This window comes from Raphanus sativus, chromosome 7 (genome assembly GCF_000801105.2).
Source record: "Raphanus sativus cultivar WK10039 chromosome 7, ASM80110v3, whole genome shotgun sequence".
Classification (NCBI taxonomy): Eukaryota; Viridiplantae; Streptophyta; class Magnoliopsida; order Brassicales; family Brassicaceae; genus Raphanus; species Raphanus sativus.
The window spans coordinates 4,258,698-4,279,240 of NC_079517.1; the positions used below are offsets into that span (position 1 = coordinate 4,258,698).

At 37.4% G+C, this 20,543-nt stretch overlaps 3 protein-coding genes and 2 non-coding genes across 5 annotated transcripts; 1 reads left to right on the forward strand and 4 right to left on the reverse strand.

Moving 5' to 3' along the window:
- Positions 1-551: 551 nt before the first annotated feature.
- On the reverse strand, positions 552-6,538 carry LOC108816731 (uncharacterized). Its single transcript, XM_018589299.2, has 2 exons — positions 6,278-6,538; positions 552-1,192 (listed from the first exon to the last, which is right to left on the reverse strand). The coding sequence occupies exons 1-2, from the start codon at positions 6,443-6,445 to the stop codon at positions 632-634; spliced, it is 729 nt and encodes a 242-aa protein (XP_018444801.1). The 5' UTR covers positions 6,446-6,538; the 3' UTR covers positions 552-631.
- A 4,013-nt stretch (positions 6,539-10,551) lies between these two features.
- LOC130498231 (small nucleolar RNA snoR77) lies at positions 10,552-10,687 on the reverse strand. Its single transcript, XR_008937152.1, has one exon. It is a non-coding gene; the product is annotated as a small nucleolar RNA snoR77 (small nucleolar RNA).
- A 197-nt stretch (positions 10,688-10,884) lies between these two features.
- LOC130498230 (small nucleolar RNA snoR77) lies at positions 10,885-11,017 on the reverse strand. The gene has a single exon (XR_008937151.1). It is a non-coding gene; the product is annotated as a small nucleolar RNA snoR77 (small nucleolar RNA).
- Positions 11,018-11,474: 457 nt separating this feature from the next.
- Positions 11,475-13,135, reverse strand: LOC108816265 (transcription factor bHLH61). Its single transcript, XM_018588840.2, has 4 exons — positions 12,563-13,135; positions 12,138-12,284; positions 11,815-11,985; positions 11,475-11,728 (listed from the first exon to the last, which is right to left on the reverse strand). The coding sequence occupies exons 1-4, from the start codon at positions 13,085-13,087 to the stop codon at positions 11,642-11,644; spliced, it is 930 nt and encodes a 309-aa protein (XP_018444342.1). The 5' UTR covers positions 13,088-13,135; the 3' UTR covers positions 11,475-11,641.
- A 3,131-nt stretch (positions 13,136-16,266) lies between these two features.
- LOC108817483 (probable beta-D-xylosidase 6) lies at positions 16,267-19,323 on the forward strand. The gene is made up of 4 exons (XM_018590186.2): positions 16,267-17,057; positions 17,421-17,587; positions 17,677-17,774; positions 17,848-19,323. The coding sequence occupies exons 1-4, from the start codon at positions 16,347-16,349 to the stop codon at positions 19,218-19,220; spliced, it is 2,349 nt and encodes a 782-aa protein (XP_018445688.1). The 5' UTR covers positions 16,267-16,346; the 3' UTR covers positions 19,221-19,323.
- Positions 19,324-20,543: the final 1,220 nt, after the last annotated feature.

The window sequence follows — 20,543 nt, forward strand, 5'->3', positions numbered from 1 at the left end:
CCCAAAATTGACAATTCATCACATTTTTTTTTAATCTCTCATATCTGTTATCTTCTTATTAATTATACTAAATATACTTATGCAACATATAGTAATCCACAAGTATTTAATATTAATAGTGTAATTTAAAGGCTGATTCATTGTAATTTTAAAGTCATTGAAAAAAATCAACACAATTTCTGAACAAAATATAGAATTAGTAAATTTAGTTATATATATATATATATATATATATATATATATATTACTTCTATTATAGATTTTATTATTTTCAAAATAATTTTGTTCAATTTACAACATGTTTCAAACGATGTTGGTGAGAACTGACTGAACTTCACAATACTAAAATTAAAATACAAAGAAGGAAAGATGCACGAGAAATATCCCCTCTTCAAGAATCTCAAACAAATTTATCAGTTACTCTTTCTTTTTTCTTTCTTTTTCTTTTGGAACACATATCAGTTACTTTTTCTATATTTGTCTTTTTATGAGACACGATAAACATCTCCAATTACAAGAGAGTCAAACGATTAACTTGAAACACTTGGAACTGAACACAAATAAAGTTTATTATTAATCATTATATATTCAACATCAAAATTAAATATATAATTAAGGAGAGCAATGACCATCAGAATTCAGGACCTATATGGCAATCCACTTTACCCTTCTCCTTATTACTCAACATAACAACAAAGTCGAGGTTATAAAGAACCGGAACCATCAGCGAAGAACCCAAGAACACAAGCACAGGCCCAAAGATCCATAGCATCAAAGGCAAGCCCATGTAGAAAAGCCTATTACCTATAGTGTTAAGCAAGAAAGCTTTTTCGAGTAGGTCAGAGACATACTCGAGAGTCACGAAGCTTCCTATTCCACCAAAATCATCAGAGGAAGGTTCTTGAGGAGCGTTGATGAGGATGTTGACTTGGCCGATAAAGCGAATGGAGAGAGAATGAGCAAAGAAGGCGGAGAGAAAGATTGTGAGTATGGTTACGTATTTAATTGCCATTGTGAAGTCACCATGAGCACCGTATACGGCGTCGTTCAGAGGCTTCTTGATACTATAAGTACTGCTTAAAACGGCGGCGAGGCCTGAGCAGAGAAGGATGCAAGTTGTGGCCATTAGCGTCGCTCCCATTATCGTGTTTCGGAGTGTTTGTATCGCTAAGATGTTTCTCTTCTCGTTGTCCTGAGCAACACATTCATATATTTTATATAAACATATTCTCAACACAAGTTATATGATGTATATATGTTCATATAATAAATTTCATACGTCGAAGTGACTATATCAATACGTAGAAAACTAGGAATTATATGTTTTCTTTTTAGTAAAAAAACAACAACATATAATTCCTAGTTTCCTACTATTATTCCCATATATACACTATTAACTTTATTTGCAGAAACAGCTGTATTTTCTTACAATCTTCATGTGAAATTTGCAGTCACCAATATATATTCATGTTCAACAAATTAAACTTATGTTTCGCCTAGACCAATAAGACGATTACTGTTGGAGCAAATGAGATGCGAGAATAAAGGAGATGATAGAGTTGAAGTTGGTCGTTATCGTTTTGGTGTTTAGTCATTATCTTTTCGAGTCTTTAGGCTCAAGTATTGTTAGGAGTTATCTTGGTTTTCTATGCTTAAGTTTCGGAGTTATCTATTGACGTTTGTAGGCTATATAATGCCATATGTTTTCAATGAATGAATTAAGTTTTACAGAGCAAGAAACAGAGCCTTATAGTTTACAAAGTGGTATCAGAGCTTTCTTGATCAAAGAATCAAAGTCGAAGAGATGGGAGACGATAAGATGAAACTACCACAGTTCGATGGTCATTGGGATCACTGGAGCGAAGTAATGGAGAATTTCTTCCGAAGCAAGGGGTTATGGAGTGCGATTGAAACAGACTTCGAAGAACCAACGGACGTGACAACGTTGACGGCCGAGGAGAAAGAGCAACTTGACAGCGCTAAGACAGATGATCACAAGGTGAAACATTACCTTTATCAATCCATTGATAGGGTAACGTTTGAACAGATCTTGGATAGGAGAACGTCCAAGATCATCTGGGAATCGATGAAAAAGAAGTTTGGAGGAAACGACCGTGTGAAGAGGTCGTTGTTGCAGAAACTCAGAAGAGATTTTGAGTTACTTGAGATGAAAGATTCTGAGAAGGTGGAAGAGTATTTCACAAGAGTCCTGGCAATTACGAATCAGATGAGGAGTAATGGAGAGGAGATGCCAGACTTGAAGGTGGTAGAGAAAATACTCAGAACCCTAAGTGAGAAGTTTATGTACGTGGTGGTTTCCATAGAAGAGTCTAAGGAGATCGAGAACATCACACTGGAAGAACTACAGAGTTCTTTAGTGGTTCATGAACAGAAGTTCAGAAAACCAGAGAAGGAAGAAGATAAGCTGTTGAGTGTGACTCAAGGAAGAGGAATGGGAAACAGCAGAGGAAGAGGTTTCAATGGAAGAGGCAGAGGTAGAGGACGAGGCCGAGGCTTCACAAACAGAAGCACTGTGGAATGCTACAAGTGCCATAAACTTGGACACTTTCAATATGAGTGCCCAAAGTGGGAGGAAGAAGCAAACTATGCTGAGGATAATGAAGATATGCTACTAATGGCATATATAGAAGTAGATGAGGACGACGATGGAGTTGATACTGATCTGGTGTTGATGGCTCAACCAGGAGCAAAAGAGATCACAAAGAAGACGACATGGTTCCTTGACTCAGGGTGCTCAAATCACATGAGTGGAAGTAGAGAGTTGTTCTCAACAGTGGATGAGAAGTTTAGACACTCAGTCAAACTTGGAAACAACAAGAAGATGGAGGTTGTTGGAAAAGGAAGTGTGAAGATTGTGCTCAGGAACACAACCTATACAATCAGAGATGTTTTCTACATTCCGGAACTCAAAAATAACCTACTAAGTCTGGGACAGCTGCAAGAGAAGAACATCTCCATCGTCATCCAAAAGGGAACCTGCAAAATTTATCATGATGAAAGAGGTCTACTGGTTGAAAGCAAGATGAGTACAAACAGGCTATTCACTTTGATAGACCAGACAGGAGATGCAGAGAGATCAAAGCAGCATTGTTTTCAAACAGAAGCAGAAGATATGCCAAAGCTGTGGCATGAACGGTACGGTCATCTTAGCCATCGAGGGATGAAAACATTGCAGAGCAAAGACATGGTGCGGGGACTCCCTACATTCGGTACGCAGAGCTTCACATGCTCTGACTGCTTAGTGGGAAAGCAACCAAGGAATGCAATTCCTAAGAAAAGTACATGGAGAGCTAAAGAGATACTTGAGTTGCTTCATTCTGATATTTGTGGACCTATTAGCCCAACGTCTCCTAGTGGAAAGAAATACATTCTCTGTTTCATTGATGACTACAGTCGGAAAGCATGGGCATATTTTCTGAGTGAAAAATCAGAAGCATTTACTCAGTTCAAGATATTCAAGAAGAAGGTGGAAACAGAAACTGGTAGAAGCATCAAGTGCCTGCGCACTGATAGAGGAGGAGAGTACACATCAAGGGAATTCACAGACTTCTGCGATAAAGAAGGCATTAGGAGACAACTGACTGCAGCATATACTCCACAGCAGAATGGTATTGCAGAGAGGAAGAATCGAACAGTGATGAATATGGTGAGGTCATTGCTCTCAGCAAAGAAAGTACCGAAGTTCTTCTGGTCTGAAGCTGCAAACTGGACATACTATGTTCTAAACCGATGCCCTACAACTGCAGTAAAGAACATCACACCCCAAGAAGCGTGGAATGGAGTCAAACCAAGTGTAGAACACTTTCGTGTATGGGGAAGCATTGGTCATGTCCATATTCCAGATGTAAAACGCAGCAAACTTGATGATAAGAGCATGGCATGTGTGCTAGTCGGTTTCTCTGAAGAATCAAAGGCATATAGGCTCTACAACCCAACGATGAAGAAGATAATAGTGAGCAGGGATGTGATATTTGAGGAAAATAAAGGATGGAACTGGGAAGGAGAAAAGGATCATCAGCCTGAGTCCACTCTTACTTGGAACGATGATGATGTATATTGGGAAGAAAGTGAGGAAGAAAACAGTGATGATGAAGCCCCAGTACCTGCAACAGAGGCTAACATCGAACCAGAACAACCTGCACCAGAACCTGTAGGAGCAGTAGAAGAGCCACACCACGAGCAGGGTGTCCAAACTAGGGAGGGACGAGTCACTAGACGACCTCGTTACTTGAGTGATTACGTCACTGAGGGAGCAGACATGGACGATGAGGATGAGTTGCACATGGCTAACATGGTAGAATTCAACTCTACGGATCCAACTAGCTTTGAAGAAGCAGAGAAAAGCTTAAAGTGGAGAGAAGCTATGGATGTAGAGATGGACTCAATCGTGAAGAATCAAACTTGGAAGCTATCAAGTTTACCAGAGAATGCAAAGTGCATTGGTGTGAAGTGGCTATACAAAACCAAGCTTAATGAGAATGGAGAAGTGAGCAAGTACAAAGCGAGGTTGGTGGCTAAAGGATACACGCAAGAACATGGAATAGACTACACAGAGGTGTATGCTCCAGTCGCTAGAATGGATACCATCAGAACTATTCTTGCAACTGCGGCACAAAGAGCTTGGGAGGTGCATCAACTAGACGTAAAGTCTGCGTTTCTTCACGGAATTCTTGCAGAAGAAGTTTATGTACAGCAACCTAAGGGATACGAAGTAGCAGGACATGAGGACAAGGTGTACAAACTGCACAAGGCATTGTATGGTTTGAAACAGGCACCAAGGGCTTGGTTCAGCCGTATTGAAGAATACTTTGAGAAGGATGGATTCACGAAGTCGAAGAATGAAGAAACTCTGTTTCTAAAAACAGAACATGGTGATACATTGATTGTGAGTGTATATGTAGATGACCTCATCTATACAGGAAATAATCTCAAGATGATGGAAGAGTTCAAGAAGTCAATGCAAAGGGAGTTTGATATGACTGATCTAGGCAAGATGAGATATTTTTTGGGCTTAGAGGTGTTGCAGACGACATATGGAATACATGTCTGTCAAGCAAAATATGCTCTTGAAATTCTGAGACGTTTTGAAATGGAGAATTGCAACTCAGTCAGAAATCCAATGGTTCCTGGAAGTAAGATTGATATGGATGAAGGAGGAGTACGAGTTGATGAGACTTTCTACAAGCAGATCATTGGAAGCCTTATGTACATTACTAACACTCGACCAGACCTGCAATTCTCAGTAAGTCTGTTGAGTCGTTTTATGTCAAAACCGACACAGCTTCATGTTCAAGCAGCGAAGAGAGTCTTAAGATATATAAGAGGAACCATAGACTTCGGAATCTGGTACAGGCGAGGAGGAAGTGGTGAGCTACAGGTCTATACTGACAGTGACTTTGCAGGGGATGTTGAAAGTCGAAAGAGTACTACAGGATATGTTTTTCTTATGGATGGAGCAGCAGTTGCTTGGCTTTCCAAGAAGCAACCAATCGTTACTCTTTCAACTACTGAAGCTGAGTACGTTGCAGCATCAGTTTGTGCATGTCAGGCAGTGTGGTTTAAGAGAGTATTGGAGGAGTTGGGACATCTGGTGAGAGGGGGCACGGTCATATGGTGTGACAATACTTCAACAATCAAGCTGTCTAAGAATCCAGTATTTCATGGGAGGTGTAAGCACATTGGAGTACGCTTTCATTTCTTGAGAGAACTGGTTAACAATGGAGAGATATGCTTGGAACATTGTGACACTCAAGAACAGGTAGCAGACATCCTAACGAAGCCGTTACGACGAGAAGTGTTTGAAGATTTGAGAGACAAGCTTGGAATTTGCTCTGCAACGAGTAAGCTAAGTCTTGTGGACCAAGCTTAGTTTAGGGAGGGTTTGTTGGAGCAAATGAGATGCGAGAATAAAGGAGATGATAGAGTTGAAGTTGGTCGTTATCGTTTTGGTGTTTAGTCATTATCTTTTCGAGTCTTTAGGCTCAAGTATTGTTAGGAGTTATCTTGGTTTTCTATGCTTAAGTTTCGGAGTTATCTATTGACGTTTGTAGGCTATATAATGCCATATGTTTTCAATGAATGAATTAAGTTTTACAGAGCAAGAAACAGAGCCTTATAGTTTACAATTACTACTTATTATGACAATAAGTATAACTACATCCACATTTCGTCCGTTGTAAAACAAACGTTTATCAACAAAATTATATGATTTGAAACTATATTTTGATATAAATCGTTTTTTGAATGTTAGGTATACCTTCATGATGGCGGCAACCCAAGATCGACGAGCACGGGCGTTAGTGCCGACGATGGTAGAGAAAGGTTCGGTTCGAACCTTATACCACAAGTAGATATTGTAACAAAACATCAAAAGTAAAGCACATGGAACAAGAACTGCATCTAAGTACCATTTCCTCCACTCCATCTGCTATCTCCCTTTTTCTATGTAGTATAATCTTCTCTTTCTTTCTTGCTCTTTTGTTTGCATTCAAAACTCTTAGAATCTTGTTTTGTTTTCGTGGTGCTTCTTCTCATATATATAATGAAAATTTTGATGTTAGTGGAAAGTCTTTGTTCAAACAATTTGCCCCTTAGAATTACAAGGGCCACAGTACCCCCTCTGATTTTCCTATTTTCATATAAAGTTAAATGTTATTGCTTTCTTTTTCCTTTTAAAATCTCTCTTTGTGACTTATGCGTGTTCACTTCTGTACCCCATTTTGTGAGCTAATTTTGAATTATATGTTTTATTTGGTTACTAAACATGTGGCCGTACTTAAATAAAGGTTAATGACCATTTGTCCTTCTTTTAGTTCTCTTTTCTTCATTGCATGTTCATTCCCACTTATATGATATATGCCCACGTAGGCACGTATATATACAGGAGAAAATACTTAGATTAATTAGATGGACCATGTTTTTTTTTTGCTTAAAAGGACAATGTTATAACTCACAAGAATGATCATAGAAAATAACATTTGTTCCGATGCTAAGTACACATGATACACGATAAGTCGATAACCTACCGTATCTCCACGTCACTAATGATCTACAGTCCATAGACATGCTATGTTAGGTTTTTTTTTTTTAGGATTTTTTTTTAACATGAGCCAGACCCAATTAGCTAATGGATGATTCATCTTTTGTTGAAAAATCGTTCTTATCAAAGTTTTTCTTTTGTCAAAGAAGCCTATCAAAGTTTGAAACCCTTTTCCACATGTTTTTTATTCGACTACTTTTAACGTTTTTTCTTTTTTTGCTAAATGGTAAATATCATTACTATGAATGATGATTTGGTTACAAGAAGTTTGCAGCCATAGCCTGCTTTGACAGCCGGTTTGATTTTTAGGGACCGCAAAAAGTTTAAAAAAATCCCTAAAAACCTAAGAATTAAATCCAAGCTTCCAAACATGGATAGCATGAAGTTCATAGATCAAACTAGAACAAGAAACAACATTTTAAAGCTCCCAATCCAATGCACTTCTTGTTTTGCACGGATTAACCAACAAGCAAAAGTATAGCTTAGAGTAAACTCAACCGAACACTCACCGAAGTGGCTCCAGCAGGCTTCAACGGCGGTGGCTGGCGAACACCCCGGCGCACCACTGGAGGAGGACGTCGACCGAGTAAACCACAGCTATCTCAACAGAAAACAAGAATGCAACCCCGAGCCAATACCGCAGAAACTGAAGCCCAAGTTACGGTCAAGCGTGGACGGTCTAAGCTGGCTCCCTCCGGCCACGCGACACATAAGAACGGCAAGGACGTCGATGTTACATCAGAGCGACTGTTGGAGCAAAGGAACATGGGAATGAAGCACAGAAGGAGTATTAAACTCCTTGAAAAACAGACAATACAATTGGTAAAAGAAGGCTCCGGCTAGATGCAATTGACTCCTTGACTTCAGATTGTCCTCAAAACCTTACTGAACAAAGACCGGGAGCAAGAAGAGGAACTAAACGATTACCGTAAGATCGTCATGGTTGTTGGGTCTTGAACTAAAACAGAGGTCCTCAGTGGTACACCTCACTACCACCTTTCACTCAAACAGAGAGGAGGAGCTCTACGAAACCTTGGAGCATGCCGTTAGAGGAAGCTGACTGGAGCGAGACGACGAGGCAGGAACAGGAACGGCAGCGACGCATCCGTTGCTCCAGCAGGTCTCGGATCTCAGATCTGACCCAGATTGAGCGCAGTCAGTTTCTACCGAAAGATCCAAGGCTCCCATTGATAACGCTGACTCGACTAGCCTCGCCGGAGTTCCAGAAGAATCAGAGACGCCTCTGATATCTGACTATCCGGAGGAAGACTTCTCCGAATCCAGAAGACCGAGCAAAGAAGATAGACAAAGATAGCAGAACCAAGAGGATGAGATGGAGATGGACATAGCGGGAAGAAAGTGGTCCCTCTCTCACCGCCCAACGGCGCCGGAGAGGCTTGGTGAAGATGACGATTCGAAAGCAAGGATAATTAGGGTTGAGAGAAAACTTTAAAGGCGCGTTGGGTCACGCGCGTTTTAATTAAAAACTTTTTAATTAGAGGATCCGAGTGATGTCCCTTTTAACGTTTTTTCACACCATTTTAAAAATATAATGGCTACAACATATATTAAATATATACTGACTCTACAAATAGAGATGGAGTAACATGCATTCTCTGTATAAAATATGTTCGTGTACATACCAAACAAATATTAGTTATAAATATTCCTAGGAGTAACTTATCATTACATGCACGCAGGAAATGGAAGTTTAGAGATATGGACAAACTACTTGAGTATCAAGTTTGCCTTTAAAGGTTTTTAATCTTAAATATGTCATGCTGGAACCAAGCAGCCTTAATTAGCCAGCCTTGATTAAAGTATATATCTAATTTTTGAATAAGGATAGATCATCTTAGTTGGAATCAACTAGAATAGATAGTCAAATTGAATTTCCAAGAGTTTGATTTCAACGTTATGAAAACAATTTATTGGATATATCCAGTTTAAATTTTTGTATGTTAATGTATTTAATTTGAAGATTAGTTTTCCAAAAAAACTCATAGCCAAAAAAGTTCTTCCCTCTATTATTTCTTAATCATGCGATCTAGTGAATCAAAACATATTCCATCTTAGGTAAATAAGTACAACATGATCCCATCATTCAAACTCCTAACTACAGATGGTTTATTTTTTCCCGATATAGATTATCAATATATCATGTGATCCCCAAAAAAACAGGGAATATTCTAATAATCTGTAGGATTCGTCTTGATACATTTATGTATAATTCGGTATTCCATAGAGTATGCCAATTACCAAAAAGTAATTTGAAGAGAAATATTGATTTGTGGTTAATGGTTATAAGTATTTATATTGAACTAGATATATTAAAGAATTTGTTGTAGCTTTTGTAACTTCAAAAGAAAGTACCAGTAGAAAAGCCAACAAAAAAGTAGAAGATGGTATATGAATTAAACCCGCAATTTAGAATATAGTATTCATCGTTGCACAAAAAAAGGAATATAGTAAGTATAAAACTTGTTTTGTTTGGGACAAAGACAAGGAAAGATAGTGGATGGTGGCTGGGTGCGACGCAATATATAACAATATCATTATGGAAAAGAAATCTATAGAGGTCGAGAAATAGGAAGCAAGCACTAACACATCATATTTTTTATACGATTACTTTAGTTACGATTAGTAAACTTAGTAAATAGCACATACTATCTTATATTTTGAGGTCCTTGTTGCGACCTAATTGCACGAAGCTCTAGTGCTCTAACCTACCGAAAGAAAATAATTTAAGTGTTAAAGTTTGCATAAATTTTGGTTCACCGTTCCTTTTAATAGAAAATAATCCCAGTTTGGCTAAATTTTTACCGACATATGTGATTGCCCATTTCGTTTGCTACATGATTGGTTATTTTAACAGTATACCATGTACGTATACAGGTAATTTGGAACATAAAATAGTGATGGAGAAATACTTTTCTTTTGTGGAACGGTTCGAATATGAAATGGAAGAGTTGTTTCATTGTTACGAAATCATGATTCCTTATGATAAAATAATTAATATAATGCAAAGTTATTATATTTATATAAGTGCAACCGTGATCTTAATCAGTGCTAAATAATTAAAACACACACAAAATTGTATCAGATGATCAATTATTATATCTTAGGCTTAATTATTATAAGTAAGAAGTCCGATGATACCAGCTAGTAGAGTCCACGTCGTATGACTGAATAATTTTTGTCAACTTTCAGATGCTGTTCACCCATGTTTGGAGGGCATTATAAAGGAATATTTGGAACAGCATGGTCAGGCTCTTGAAAAAAATGCTTAGTGCTATTGGTCAGAACAATGTGGAGATTGCAAGGAGATCGGCAGAGGAAATACTAAAGCAATGGGCAGGCATCAGATTAAAAAGCTCAATTTATATAATCCACAAGATTAAACTGGACTGATTTGGAATCAGACCAGGACCAACTTAGATCAAAATTTATTATTAAAGACCAATACGATTGGAAAGCAAAGATTGAAAAAGGATGTGCTTTAAGACTACTAGACCAGCTTCAAAGACTAAAAATAATCTGAGCAAGTCTGAAGAGCAGAAGCATAATTTAATCTAGGAGCAGTTAAACACCTCTCACGTCACGCTTTTTTTAACAAGTAGGCTGCCTGAATCACCGCTCCTTATATCACTTCAATCCAGCTTATCAATAACTCTCATCGATCCAATAAACAAAATTCTAGTAGAGAAAACCCATTACTTGAAAAGGCCTACAAATGGGCCTAAGAATTCTAGGAACCTTTACGTATTTGTTTCTCTGAAGATTGAGAGGCAATTTATGACTTAAAGACCGATACGGTTGAAAAGGATGTGCTTAAGACTACTAGACCGGCTTCAAAGATTAAAAAATCTCAGCAAGTCTGAAGAGCAGAAGCATGATTTGTTCTAGGAGCAGTTAAACACCTCTCATGTCATAGTTTATTTAACAAGTAGGCTGCCTGAATCACCGCTCCATATAATCACATTATCATCTGATTAAACAAATACAATGAAAACCGTGATGAATCTATCTGAATTCTATCAACAGACGATTTCGCTAGACTCTAACTCCAAGCCCAAGTTCCGATCCTAAACCACGACACCAGAAAACCATAAAACAAATCACAGAAGACAAGAAAAAAAAAAAGCATGTGTAAAAAAATGGTTTCTCGGACATTAAAGCATGATTCTTTTGAGAGCTTGATTAGGGTTATCGTTAGGCGCAGCTATTTAAAGAGCAAGAAGACGGCGATCGTTAGGTCAAAACCTTGGTGGGCTTAGTTTGGGCTTTTAGTGTATATTTAATGTGTCTTCTAAAACATTTTTAACTTGGAGATAAGCTTTTATCTAATATAACGTAGGCCTTATGGGCCTCGACTTGAACTCTTCTATCTCTAGTACTTGTTTTGTTTGTTGGCGATAGTTTTGATTAGTCGTTCACTAAGGGACAGGGACTAATGGTTACGTTCTGAACAATATGTTCTGTTATTACAATACTGAAAGATATTTCCCTAAGAAAAATCAAAATATTCGAGATAAAGCAATCTTTCAGCTTTATTTTATATTATCGTAACTATAAATCTTCCTAGGAACATGTTCCTCCATAACCTGCGTTCTTGAGCAATGCTTGCTTTATGTCTTCCGAAGTAATGCAGTCTCTCTGCCCAGCAACCTATATTTGTGTGTTAGTATTCGTCAAACAATATATACATATAATAATGTTTCGTTAAATCAATGTGTTAATAATAATATATGTACCTCTGAACAAGAAGCCTGTAATGAAAAGTCACCGAAGCAGCTAATGACACATTGTTGAATCTCCAAGCCTAGATTAATCTCTAATGTACCAACAGTTGATAGAAGCAAGCCAGGTTTTGTAGAACAACATATATCTATGTGTGTATTAACTTCTCTTTGATCCACTTCAAACTGCAAAACAGAAGGGTAAAAACAAAAATGTACAGCAAAAGAATGAGTCAAGAGTTATTTTGTAACAACTGATTTGTGAGGGGTTGTGTCTGTGAGACATCAAAACAAATGAAACAGAGAATAAGAGAATATGTATTTTATTTTATTTTTACCTTGGGGGAGTTTCTGACCATAGATTGGTCTGTAGTGAGGCTGTCCTTGAGATCAGAGTTGCTTCCAAGTTCTTTCAACTTGTTAATCTTCTCCAAAAGCTCCTTCATGTAATCTATGGCATCTCCTAGTATCGATGTCCTATCCATCTGAATTTATTATCAGAGTCAATCAATCATTTTTTTATTTACTTCCCTTCTATCAATAATGGGTAAATAGTATTCAAGTAAATTTTAGTAAACTCAAGTACATACAGATTCTCACAAGAAAATTAATAGACCTTGTCATTGAACTGTGTTGAGGAAGGATCCAACAAGAATAAAACATACATGTAAGTTGACTAGAAAGTAAATTCAGAAAAGACTTTTGATAAACAAAAAGCTAGTAAAAATAAAATAAAATGAAAGTAGGGTTTATGGAACATTGCCTTGGTGACTTTGGGGACAATGGATCGGAGCATGGAGAGTCGATCATTTAACCGCTTCCTCCGCCGTCTCTCCGCCATGAGGTTCTTAGAGGGTTGACCTACAACATTCCTATTACGCTTTTTCTTGTTCGTTTCTCTCATGAAGCTCTTGCTTTCCTCCATCAATGGTGAAGAATTGTCATTACTGTTGCCTTCTTGAGAAGCTGAAACCTCCAATGGAGGATAATAAGGGGATTCCATAACATCTTGTAACGTCTCGAGAAAAGGATACTCGAAAGAAGAGGAGAACAACGGAGTAGGAGATGACGACGGTTGTGGTGGTTGGTGAAGAAGCAATGGAGGCGGTTGAGAGATGAGATCCATCAAAGAAGAGAATGTGTGATCAATGTTGTTGTCGTCTTCTTGGAGAGGGTTGTTGAAGCAGAGATATTCTAAGTTACGTCCACTTGGGAAGAAATCGATATTGTTACCATCAAGATTAACGTTGCTCTCTTGCGTACTCATCTGAGTCCATTCCATGTCCATCTCACCCACTCTCTATCAATGCTTCTGAACTCTGTTATTTGATAGAGTGAAAGAGAGCAGAGTTTGTGTATAAAGGGAATGAATATATGTATAAGGGAATGAAGTAGATTGGTGTGAGCTGTAATTAAATTTTACATTTTAGGTAAATAAATGTCAACTAGCCAAAGTGTTTTGGTTTTTGTTCCGTGGTCCAACACAAACCTATAAGGATAGGCCTAAGACTGATATGGATCCTGTCACTTATTGTTCTTGACTTTTGTTATAACTTATGTACTGTTTGATTATACTTACATCTCAGGACCAAGGTGAATGAATCTGCGTCATTGTCACCAACAACAAGCCATGAATAATACGGTAAGACCGACATAAGAAAATTAAACTTATTTAATTAAGACAAACGCGAAAAGGAAAATTCTGTAATTAAGGACAAACAATTAAAATAACGTACGAAATTAATTATTTCTTATTTTAAATTTGAAAATGTTAGGACCCACATACTCTGTCCCGGCCAAAATGAATGAACACCATCTTGCCCTTTTCTTTACTCTTCTTATATTATATGTGTCTGAGGGGTCTATACGTTTTGTAAATCTAGTTGATTATTCATGAATAGTCAGATTCATCAACGAATAAGTGATGGTGATCCTGATAGACTAGTTGTCACTCGATACATAAATGGTATTAGCATTGAATCTTAACATGAAGAAACCTTGTATAGTATTATGCGTGACTGCATGAGTTTAAATATCGAGAAGGGTACTCCAGTTCCACTGGTATCCCACATCACTGCCTTATTACCATAAAAATGAACACCCGTGTCTCAGATTGACATAGGTCCGTAAATTATTACATGTGAATGCACTTAAATACTTGAAACACATTTATTGATGTATGTACAATATGCTTGTCTAGAAATGGGGGAAGGAAAAAAAGACTGTCAGGTCAAAGAGATCGAAGGCCTTTTCTGAGAGTCAAAATAAAAATGTGTCTACTGTTTTGCGTGAGAGTTTGTGTACACTCACTTTAGAGATGCAGACACTGCAATGCACTGTCTCCTACGCCATCCTCACTCCATTATTAAGCCATTCCGACATCATTATTGCCTCTATATATATACTGTTCTTTAACATTTTTGTTTGGTAAAGAAAACACATCTGAATGATGAATCAATATTTTATCTATGATTTAAAAAAAATCAAATAATGAAACTAAGTGAGATCTAAACTCCTCAATATATGAATAAGTATTTTGTGGTGTATATGAATTACAAACACATAACATTAAAATGTCATCATAGTGCCACCCAGTGGTGAATCTAACTCATGAATAGTTAAAATCATTGTAAATAAAATATAAATTAGGTGTTTTATTCGCACTTGGGAGCTTAATAATTTTACAAAAAATGTAAAGAAATATATTATCAATTCAAAAACTATTAGAATAAACTATTTTTATGTTTTCGAAATATTGATTAATCAATTAAATATTAAAAAATTATATAAAACAATTTTTTTATTTTGATAAAATATCTTTTATTACGTAAAATATATTTAAAACATTAATATACAAATAAAACTATATACATGGACTTATATTTATTTTAAAAATATTATGATGTAAAATATTTTTGGATAGCATAATATAGAATATTTTTAGATAATGATGATTATAAAATTAATGAAAATATGACAAATCAGTAAATCCACTTCTCTAATAATCAATACTATTAATTCTTCAACATGTCCAATTGATATGCATTATGTCCAACTTAAAATATAATGCATTTAAACAATTATGTAGATAAATGTAACCACTTTAATGAAATAGCTTTTTAACTTCCACCTTTGTTCCAGATTTTCGGATCCTTACGTAATACATGGTTATAAATGTTAGGTGAATATTTTTTTATTTTATCTGATCCAGCAGATAAATTCACTTCCAGTAAATATTCTTACTAATAAAATAATTTTGTAACTATTTCTAAGATGTATGTACATTTTATAAAGCCACCCATTAATTTCAAAATATTACCGATTCACTATTTTCCATACTACAAACTGTCAACTACCTTACGAAGTTCAATAAATAAAAATTATATCATTTTAAAACAATAATATTGATACTATACTTTAATAAATATTATTTTCACTATACAAATTAATGGAAAGGAACTATGGTTTAATTAATGTTTTTATAACGCAGTCTAGATGTTGAATTTGATTATTTTTGGGTCATTGAGTTATTAGATTAACAATGATCAACTATATACGCGTTTCTAAATTATGATCCGTCTTTAAAAGGGCGGATAGTGAAACTACAATAAATGTTTTATTGTTATTTATTAACAAATATAAAACGGATATAATATAATAAAACATTTTATACGCATTACCTGATACTGTAAAGAATACTCAAAACATCATTATACTATGTCAATAATGTAACTGTATAAATTTATTACATGAAGTAACATGTTATATTCATCAATTAAAAGGTCGAAATTCGAAAAATAGGTTGAAATTATTGAATAGCATTTGGGCTGAATTAAACAGAAAAAAGGTTGAATATTGACAAAAAGAAAAATACAACCCGGTTGCATTAGAAAGAAATGGGTCTGAGAATTCTGGATAGGAGATATGTATTGATTAATAAAGGTGGTTACTGTTATAAAATATGATTTATTTTTTTAAAAAGGTAATATAAATAAAAATAGTTGGATCTAACTTTTTTATCAATTGGTCATGAATCATGATGCTAAACTAATAGAATAGATTAAATTTTTTATTAATTATATTAAAAATATTATACATTAAAAAGTACAAAAAATAACTAAAAACTACAAATATAAAACTTAAATTTCTAAAAAAATTACAAAACAAAACATATACCCGCCCTTTTAGATAAATTAGCATGTATCTAGAATCTGCTAGTTGATGTTCTAGGATAATTATGGTCCATGATCTGTAGTACGATAATCTAGTAGCATACATGGTCCATGTTCTACAATACATCTTGGTTAGATAAGAAGACCTAAGTCATAAATAAGGCCCATAATCTGACAAAAAGGCCCATAAATGCTGTAGCCACTTATAGCTCAGCTCAGTAACATGTAAAATCCAACAAACCATGAAACCGTTAGCAAAAGTAACAACCCGGTCCAACCGTTGATTTCAGATTTCACCGGTTTAAAAAAAAAACAATATCTTCATTTCCTTCTCTTCTCCCTCCACAGAGTCGTCGGAGAAGAGAAAAAGAAACAATGAATCTTCCGTTGACCTTAATCACATCACTCCTCTTCTTCACTTCCGCCATAGCCGAAACTGAAACCACAAAGTTCCCATGCCAACCTCCTCACCACAGCTCCTACCCCTTCTGCGACGCCTCTCTCTCCACAGCACATCGAGCTCAATCCCTCGTCTCGCTCCTCACTCTCCCGGAGAAGATCGGGCAGCTCTCCAACACGGCCGCCTCCGTGCCACGCCTCGGCATCCCTCCCTACGAGTGGTGGTCCGAGTCTCTCCACGGCCTCGCCGACAACGGCCCCGGCGTCTCGTTCGTCGGCCCGATCTCCTCCGCCACGAGCTTCCCTCAGGTGATCGTCTCCGCGGCGTCGTTCAACAGGACGCTGTGGCGCGAGATCGGATCCGCCGTGGCGGTGGAAGGGAGGGCGATGTACAACGGCGGTCAGGCGGGGCTGACCTACTGGGCTCCGAATATTAATGTGTTTAGGGATCCGAGGTGGGGGAGAGGGCAGGAGACTCCTGGGGAGGATCCTAAGGTTGTTTCTGAGTATGGTGTTGAGTTCGTTAGAGGGTTTCAGGAAATTAAGAAGAAGAGTAAGGTTTTGAATAACAGATTTGGTGATGATGATGGTGATGAGAAGCTTATGTTGTCTGCTTGTTGCAAGCATTTCACTGCTTATGATCTTGAGAAATGGGGAAACTTTACTAGATACGACTTCAATGCTGTGGTAAGAGTAAGACTAAGCTTGTGGATTCAACTTCAATTTGGAAACTTTTTGTTTTTTTTTTAAGATAGTTTTGACCAAAAATAGAAACAAAGAATGCTATTAGTTATGCAACGGTTCTATAGACTTTATTGATTGCACCTTTTGTCTTTATGTCCATAATGGTTCGTACATTCTCTATGGGTATGTATCTTTCACTTAGTATTCAACCAAGCTTGTTTGTCTTGTTAGCTGCTTTTTTGTTGAGGGAACTTAGATGATGAAACGGAGTTTAACTAGTTGTAATGTTTCTATTCAGTTTAGTGGCTTTTGAATCTACTTCTTGTTGAATTTTCTGTACATTGATAGATTACTCTGTTTTGGTAGGTCACAGACCAGGACATGGAAGACACATATCAGCCCCCATTTGAGAGTTGTATTAGAGATGGTAAAGCTAGCTGCTTGATGTGTTCATATAATGCAGTAAATGGGGTGCCTGCTTGTGCACGAGAAGACTTATTACAGAAAGCTCGAGTTGAATGGGGATTCAAAGGGTGGGTAAAAACTCATTTATTTTTTTGTTTTAGTTTGATTTCGTCAAATGTTATAGGAGAGTGTTTTTGTTGTATATGTGCATCTGCAGGTACATTACATCAGACTGTGATGCTGTGGCCACCATTTTCGAGTACCAAGGATACACAAACTCAGCGGAGGAAGCTGTTGCTGATGCAATCAAAGCAGGTCTCTTTTCACTTCTTTGACTTCGTAAAATATTTCGTCTTTGAAATGAAAACTTGAGATGGTGATTTTTCAGGGGTGGATATAAATTGTGGAACGTACATGGTTAGGCACACACAATCTGCCATCGATAAAGGGAAAGTGAGCGAAGAACAAATAGACAGAGCTCTCCTAAATCTCTTTGCTGTTCAACTTCGTCTTGGACTTTTTGACGGTAATCCAAAAGAAGGACATTACGCAACTTTAGGATCAAATGATATTTGTAGCTCAACCCACAGGGAGTTGGCATTAGAAGCAGCAAGACAAGGGATTGTGCTTCTGAAAAACGATCACAAGCTGTTGCCTTTGAAGAAAAACCATGTGTCTTCTTTAGCAATCATTGGTCCAATGGCAAACAATATAAGCAATATGGGCGGCACTTATACAGGAAAGCCGTGTCAACGGAAGACTCTGTTCACGGAACTTCTTGAGTATGTAAAGAAGACATCTTATGCGTCTGGTTGCTCTGACGTTGCTTGTGATTCCGCCACCGGGTTTGGTGAAGCTGTTGCCATCGCCAAGGGAGCAGATTTTGTCATAGTTGTTGCAGGATTAGACCTCACTCAAGAAACAGAGGATAAGGATCGAGTTAGTCTTTCTTTGCCTGGCAAACAGAGAGATCTTGTGTCTTCCATTGCAGCTGTGAGTAAAAAGCCAGTGATTCTAGTTCTAACCGGTGGAGGACCAGTGGATGTAACCTTTGCTAAAACCGACCCGAGGATCGGAAGCATCATCTGGATTGGTTATCCAGGTGAAACCGGTGGACGAGCACTAGCTGAAATCTTATTTGGTGATTTCAATCCAGGTGGAAGATTGCCAATGACGTGGTATCCTCAGTCATTCACCGAGGTTGCAATGTCGGATATGCACATGAGAGCTGATTCATCTCGTGGATATCCAGGAAGAACGTACAGATTCTATACCGGACCTCAGGTCTACAAATTCGGAACCGGTTTAAGCTACACCAACTTCGATTACAAGATTATTTCAGCACCAACCAGACTTGGCTTATCAGAACTTGTTCCACAGTCTTCACACAAGAAACTGCTTCTCCAAAAGGGAGAAGATCAGCTCCGGTACTTACAGCTGGACGATTTGGAGGTTAACTCTTGTGAGTCTCTTCGGTTTGACGTGCGGTTCAGCGTGAGCAATACCGGAGAGATGGACGGTAGTCATGTGTTGATGTTGTACTCCAGAATGCCTCAGGTTTTGTCTGGTGTTCCTGAGAAACAGCTGATTGGTTTTGAACGTGTTCATGTTCGTTCCAGTGAGATGGTGGATGCAGTGTTCGTGATAGATCCTTGCAAGCACCTCAGCGTTGCGAATGATGTTGGGAAGAGAGTGATTCCTCTGGGGGCTCATGTCTTGTTATTGGGAGATCTACAGCATTCTCTGTCTCTTGAATTCTAAATGATTGTTTTAACTTTTAAGCAAACTGTCATTGACATGTTCTTTAAGTTAACAGTTGAACCACCTGTATTGGTTATTGTGAGTTGTCCACTTTTCGTTGTGATTCTGCTGGTAAGCCTTTTCTCTTTGTTATGACTTGTGATTATAAATATTAAGCTACAACTTAGGATGAGCACTAAACATGTCTTCCACATTTTAAACGTTTCATGTCATATTCATTAACAATACCATAACAAAATTTCACTTCAGATTAGTTTTGTTTTACTCTTAAGGTCAACTATTTACGTAGCTTGAATGATTGATTATAACTTTGTTCTTTCCCCGGTGATGGTTGAGTTTAGGCTAGGTTTTTAGTCGTTGACTTGTTGTGAAGTATACATATCAAACTGCACCTTCTTAGTCTCTTGTGCTAATAACCATTTTTTCCTGCAAAATGTCCATCTCGATCCTCTGCTTTGTTTTGATTCTCCCTTTTGTCTATTCAGTTCAGTTCAACATAACTCGTTTGAACCAAGACAGTCCTGAAATAGCATACCAAGGAGATGCCCGAGCAAACGGAGCTGTTGAGCTTACCAACATTGACTAAACTTGCTGTTCCGGTTGGGCTACTTCCGGTAAGAGGATTCCTCTGTGGATCCGTAGATCGGTAAGCCTTCAGATTTCAGTACACGCTTCTCCTTCAGGATTGATACCCGTAGTGTTAAGTACGGTAACTACGGTCATGGCTTCGCTTTCTTTCTAGCTCCGGCTGGTTCCCAATGCCTAATCTTCCTAACAAAATGCCTGTTGCTACTATATGTCTCGTCTTCGAGTACTGGAACATCGATGAGCTCTGGTGGTGGTGCTACTGCAACGTTTTCAAGTGCTCAACTTGGTCGTTGAGCAGATCAATATTGCTGTAATATTCTCTCGTTGCTTATCTGTGTGGGTGTTGTGTGTGTATCGTATTTTAGTTCTTGTGCTTCTGTGTAACTGTTATTACTTGTTTCTGTTACTCTTTGCTTGTGAAAGAAGTTTATTCAACTGAAGCTGACTATTTACTAGTTTTTTTTTTTTTGAAAACACCAGACTATTTCAATTTCTAAATGCATTGACAAACTTCAAGAACCATGAGTTGCCTGAGTGAAATGTCATATCATAGAGAAAATCTAGTGTACGTGTCATACTAATTTGAGTGTAACACTATAACTTATCAAACAGAAAATCTGTTGAACCGACTTCTCTAACTGAAATTCTTCAGATTGGTGAGTTTGGTGGCCATTTGATTTATTTCTTTTGGAAAGGGATACATACACAAAACCTTTGTTAAGAGAGAAATGGTTA